General features: G+C 44.3%; 1 protein-coding gene across 1 annotated transcript; it reads right to left on the bottom strand.

The window, feature by feature from the left end:
• Positions 1-1,372: 1,372 nt before the first annotated feature.
• On the bottom strand, positions 1,373-6,183 carry LOC143289413 (uncharacterized). Its single transcript, XM_076598377.1, has 2 exons — positions 6,096-6,183; positions 1,373-2,473 (listed from the first exon to the last, which is right to left on the bottom strand). Exon 2 carries the CDS (start codon positions 2,459-2,461, stop codon positions 1,373-1,375), a length of 1,089 nt encoding a protein of 362 aa, XP_076454492.1. The 5' UTR covers positions 2,462-2,473; positions 6,096-6,183.
• Between the last annotated feature and the right edge of the window lie 343 nt (positions 6,184-6,526).

Here is a 6,526-nt window from a genome sequence, read left to right as displayed (position 1 = left end):
GGGCTTGAGGCGTGTTTGTACTCAATGCGTGGATCTCATGGGGCTCCAGGCTTGTTTGTACTCAATGCGTGGATCTCATGGGGCTCCAGGCTTGTTTGTACTCAATACGTGGATCTCATGGGGCTTCAGGCTTGTTTGTACTCAATGCGTGGATCTCATGGGGCTCCAGGCTTGTTTATACTCAATGCGTGGATCTCATGGGGCTCCAGGCGTGTTTGGACTCAATGCGTGGATCTCATGGGGCTCCAGGCTTGTTTGTACTCAATGCGTGGATCTCATGGGGCTCCAGGCTTGTTTGTACTCAATGCGTGGATCTCATGGGGCTCCAGGCTTGTTTGTACTCAATGCGTGGATCTCATGGGGCTCCAGGCTTGTTTGTACTCAATGCGTGGATCTCATGGGGCTCCAGGCTTGTTTGTACTCAATGCGTGGATCTCATGGGGCTCCAGGCTTGTTTGTACTCAATGCGTGGATCTCATGGGGCTCCTGGCGTGTTTGTACTCAATGCGTGGATCTCGTGGGGCTCCTGGCGTGTTTGTACTCAATGCGTGGATCTCACGGGGAAGCCAGAGAAGAGTTTTGAGGAGGCTTTGAACATGATGTTATCATTATCATTATCATTATTATTATTATTATTATTATTACTATTAGTAGTAGTAGTAGTAGTAGTAGTAGTAGTAGTAGTAGTAGTAGTAGTAGTAGTAGTAGCATACTGAGGCTTGGAGTACCATCTTACAGTAACATTTTTGGACGTTTGTGAGTTTGTCAATATATTGATTAATTTTGGCCATCCTGACAATGTTTCAGTTTCAGTTTCAAGAAGGTTTTAAAGCGTGCGGACTGATCTATTTTTATACGCTACACCACATCTGCTGTAAAAAAACACACACAAAAAACCCCAACAATCATAAAACAAACAAACAAAACCAAAAAAAACACCATAAGAAAAGAAACACACACACAAAAACAAACAAAACAAAAAAACCCCAAGCAAACCAACATGAGCAGAACTCTGACCTTCGCATACAACCCAAGACGCTGATCAGGCCTAGAGGGACCTACCTTGAGGGACTGACCTTGAGGGACTGAGTTTGAGGGACCGGCCTTGAGGGACCGGCCTTGAGGGACCGGCCTTGAAAAGTAAGTAAATACATCAGAGAGTTCAGAACCATCACTGTAAATGTGTGTTACATGTGGACAGTTCAGCCCCACCACTGTAAGTGTGCGCATTACATACGGATAGTTCAGAACCATCACTGTAAGTGTGTGCGTTGAATACGGATTTATTTCAGAACTATTACTGCGTAAAATGCGTACATGTCAGAAACATCACTGTATGTGTGTGCGTTGCATCCAGACAGTTCAAACCCCATCACTGATGACCACCGCGACCCCGTCTGTTCCTCCCGCACCACACGACACTGACGAACTCCTCCCTGAACCTCCTCCCGGTCAGACAGTACAGGTAGAAGTTGACAGCATGGTTCAGGTAGATCAGCAAGAAGGTGAACCGCTCCACGAAAGCCGCCTGGGCCAGCTCATAGCCCGACACTCTCTCGTGAGACACGGCGAAGTAATGCAGAATGAAACTGACGGACGCCGGCAGAGTCAAGACCATGAAGGCCACGGACACCGTGACCACGGTCAAGGTCACGGAGTTGGCTGCTTTCCTGTGAGCCAGAGCTTGATCAGGGTCTCCTTGCGTGAGGTGCGTGCCGGCGACCTTGACAGACGCAGCCAGCTTCCAGACCAGAACGCCGTTGGACACAACTAGGGCAACGAAAGGTAGGATGCAATAAACCAACAGCTCTATGTAAGCAAAATAATGCTCCAAAAAGTAGATATACTCATCGCTGTCATGCTTCACGGTGCATCGAAACCCGCTGTGTGAGGCGAGGTACACTCTTTCAAAACCGATCGCGTAGTGCGAGTAAAGGGCAGCGAAAAAGACGGTGATTCCAGTCAGCACCAGAATCACTGTCCGACGTGTGCACATCACGCTTACCCGGTGCGGCCACACCACAGACATGGCTCTGTGTACGGTCATGCTGACCAGATACCAACAGCTGATCGTGCCTGCCCCGGTGTAGAACCACGTGCTGATTTTGCAAGCCACACTGTGAGAACCGTTCATTTCCAGATCGAACGTGTACTGGATCCATTGGTCCAACGTGTTCAGACACAGAACTACCGTGTCTGTCATCGCCATGGCAGTGAAGTAGATGTTGACGACGGAATCGTCTGACTTGAGTCTTCGCATGATGACGATGGTCATGACGTTCCCAAAGATGCCCAGGAGGAGGATGAAGGGTGGACAGTAGATCCACAGGTAGTGGATGACGATGTAGATGGTGTAGGATCGCCAGGGACGTTCTGTCGTCCCGCCTACTGCTGCTTCCAGCGTGCTGCTGTCGTTCCAGGCACCGGGTGACGTCACTGTTGGAAGGAAGTCTTCCTCCATTCTGGAACTGTCCTGATGTGGTGCTTATGATTATGGCAATGCTGCTCCTGCTGTTGCTGATATTACTACTTCTGTTGCTGTTGTTGCTGCTGATGTTACTACTACTCTTACTGCGGTTGTTGATATTACAACTATTGTTACTGCTGTTGTTGATATTACAACTATTGTTACTGCTGCTGTTGTTGATATTACTAATACTGTTACTGCTGTTGCTGATATTACTACTACTGTTGCTGCTACTACTACTGCTGTTGCTGCTGATGCTGATATTACTACTACTGTTGCTGATATTACTACTACTGTTGCTGTTCTTGTTATTACTACAACTGTTGCTGCTGTTGCTGATATTACTACTACTGATACTGCTGTTGTTGATATTAATACTACTGTTGCTGATATTACTACCACTGTTGCTGCTGTTGTTGTTAATATTACTACTGCTGTTACTGCTGTTGTTGCTGATATTACTACTACTACTGTTACTGTTGTTGTTGATATTGCTACTACTGCTACTGTTGTTGCTGATATTACTACTACTACTGTTACTGTTGTTGCTGGTGCTGACAGACAAGACGTGTTTATATCAGGAAACCACGTGGGAGCACATGGAAATGTTACATGTTTCATGTAACTAACGAGGAGGGTGAAGATAATACTACTACTGCTACTACTACTACTGTTGCTGTTGCTGCTGCTGCTGCTGCTGCTGCTGCTGATGATGATGATTACGATGAAGATGATACTATTACTACTACTACTGGTGGTGGTGGTGGTGGTGGTGGTGGTGGTGGTGGTGCTGCTGCTGCTGATGATGATGATGATGACGATGATGATGATGATGATGACGGTGAAGATGATACTATTACTACTGCTGCTGCTGCTGCTGCTGATGATGATGATGATGACGATGACGATGAAGATGATACTACTACTACTTCTACTACTGCTGCTGCTGCTGCTGATGATGATGACGGTGAAGATGATACTATTACTACTACTACAACAACTACTAGTACTACTACTACTACTACTACTACTACTACTACTGCTGCTGCTGCTGCTGCTGCTGCTGATGATGATGATGATGATGACAATGATGATAATAACGATACTGATCATGAATCATGCCAAAACAGCGCATAATCTTTCTCGAAGCAACTGAATGCGCTGCACATACACCACTTACATAATTCAAACACTAACACCACATACTTTCATAAACACACACACACACACACACACACACACACACACACACACACACACACACACACACACACACACACACACACACACACAGGGTAGCGAAACGATAAAGAAACAAAACAAAATTGATTAAAAAAAAATACACACCAAAGTAAACATATACAACTGACATGCTCCATACAACGGTACACAAATCTATCCTTTCCTATCTCTGTGGCTGCCTTCACCTCTACACTTCATCTCGCTCTCTACGATCGGCTTCGGATCCACTCTGTTTACGCATACCCAGATTCACACATTCGACTGTTGGCCGCCGTTCTTTCTCTGTCTCTGGACCTTGCAATTGGAATGAACTTCCTCTTTCGCTTCGTCAAGTCTCCGCACTCAGCTCTTTCAAGTCTGGTCTTAAAACCCACCTCTTTCCAAAATAGCCTCCCTTGCCTGCCTCTTCCTTGTCTTCAGTTTCTCCAGTTTTAGAGTTACGCATGCGTGTGAATGACTGGTGCGAAAGCGCTTTGATTTGTCTCTGCACAAGATTCAGCGCTATATAAATACCATTAGTAGTAGTAGTAGTAGCAGTAGTAGTAGTAGTACATCTAAATGTAATGCTCCATTAGAAACGTCTGTATATTCTGAGGCAAAGAACATTACCTTGTAGTGGTTTCATACCATGGAGACAAATTATTAATTGCTTTCGCACTGTGAAGCGCGATTCTGAATAAATACGTTTGGTCGTATCTGACGGGCGCAATAGCCGAGTGGTTAAAGCGTTGGACTGTCAATCTGAGGGTCCCGGGTTCGAATCACGGTGACGGCGCCTGGTGGGTAAAGGGTGGAGATTTTTACGATCTCCCAGGTCAACATATGTGCAGACCTGCCAGGGCCTGAACCCCCTTCGTGTGTATATGCAAGCAGAAGATCAAATACGCACGTTAAAGATCCTGTAATCCATGTCAGCGTTCGGTGGGTTATGGAAACAAAGAACATACCCAGCATGCACACCCCCGAAAACGGAGTATGGCTGCCTACATGGCGGGGTAAAAACGGTCATACACGTAAAAGCCCACTCGTGTGCATACGAGTGAATGTGGGAGTTGCAGCCCACGAACGCAGAAGAAGAAGAAGTTTGGTCGTATCACTAACTATCCACATCGTCCAAAGCAGAGGCACCAGTCATCACTCATAGCACTTAACGAAAGTAATAATGATTTTGTTTTCATTCATTTCTAGTGGAGTGATGGCCATGAGGTGACGCGTCCGCCTAGGAAGCGAGAGAATCTGATCTGAGTGCGCTGGTTCGAATCACGACTCAGTCGCCTACATTTTCTCCACCTCCACTAGACCCTGAGTGGTGGACTGGACGCTAGTCGTTCGGATGAGACGATAAACCGAGGTCCCGTGTGCAGCATGCACTTAGCGCACGTAAAAGAATCCACGGCAACAGAAGGGTTGTTCCTGGCAAAATTCTGTAGAAAAATCCACTTCGATAGGAAAAACAAATAAAACTGCATGCAGGAAAAAAAAAAAAGTGTGGGGAGAGCAGCCCGAATTTCACACACAGAAATCTGTTGTGATAAAAAGAAATACAAATAGAAATGCAAATACCTGCAGCCAGTTCAGTTTGTCTTTTTTGTTCTTCTTTTTTTTTAAATGAAACAAAGGAAGGTGGCAGAATGGTTAAGACGCTCAGCTGCCAATACATTGTCCGTGAGGGTGTGGGTTCGAATCCCTGCTCTCGCCCTTTCTCCCAAGTTTGACTGGAAAATCAAACTGAGCGTCTTATCTTTCGGATGAGACGATAAACCAAGGTCACGTGTGCAGCACGCACTTGGCGCACTGATAAAGAACCCGTGGCAACGAGAGTGTTGTCCTGTGGCAAAATTATGTAAAATGAAATCCACTCTGATAGGTACACAAACGATATAATTATAAGCTTGCACTCAAGGTCTGACTAAGCGCGTTGGGTTATGCTGCTGCTGTCAGGCATCTGCCTAGCAGGTGTGGAGTAGCGTATATGGATTTGTCCGAACGCAGTGACGCCTCCTTGAGAAACTGAAACTGTAAATGAATTTTTTTTTCTTCTTCTTCTAAAATCATGTTCTTTTTTTAAAAAGAAAAGTCAGTATTTGGTGAGTGTGTGTGTGTTTTATTTTATGTTTTTATTTTTATTTTATCAAACCATCGTAGTATAGGCCTATTATCATACTATTATGTGCACTAACAAAACTGTCAAGTATTGTGAATATCAATTAAATGACGATTTATCTTATTATATATAAATTCTGACGAATCTGTGTACACGAAAGAAAAAAAGTAGATTCAGTTGGTCTTATACTTGACCCCAGAACTGACCAAAAAAAAAAGAAAAAAAAAGAAAAGAAAACAAGAAAAAAAACCCATTCTATCTTGGATCAGACAAGTCACTTACCTGATGTATTCAATTGAATTTGACGGCCTTAAGTTATCTCACAAGCGGTGTGAAAGGTTCCAGTTTTTGTCTGGGATATGGAAATGCAAATTGCAAAATCTAAGTCTTACCCTGACTGACAGTCTTGATGGAATAGTGCCGAATAAATATCGCTCTCTCTCTATATATATGTAATATTACAGGGCTATTGCCTTTTAAAGAATAAAAAAACAAACAAACAAAGGAAACAAAACTGGCATTAGAAAACTCATGGACGTCCGACAGTTTAAGGTTTCAGGGGTGGTGGGGGGTGGTGGTGGAATGACGTTGTGAAAATGTTAATATGAAAATAATAAGATTTCATTTTGTTAAGTTTCTACTATGTGTGTAGCCTGTGTATGTATGTATGTATATATGTAGGTATGTATGCATGCACGTAAGTACGTACGTAC

This window comes from Babylonia areolata, chromosome 14 (genome assembly GCF_041734735.1).
Source record: "Babylonia areolata isolate BAREFJ2019XMU chromosome 14, ASM4173473v1, whole genome shotgun sequence".
Taxonomy (NCBI): Eukaryota; Metazoa; Mollusca; class Gastropoda; order Neogastropoda; family Buccinidae; genus Babylonia; species Babylonia areolata.
The sequence above is the reverse complement of the archived record's forward strand: the minus strand, read 5'-3'. Positions and strand labels throughout refer to the sequence as shown.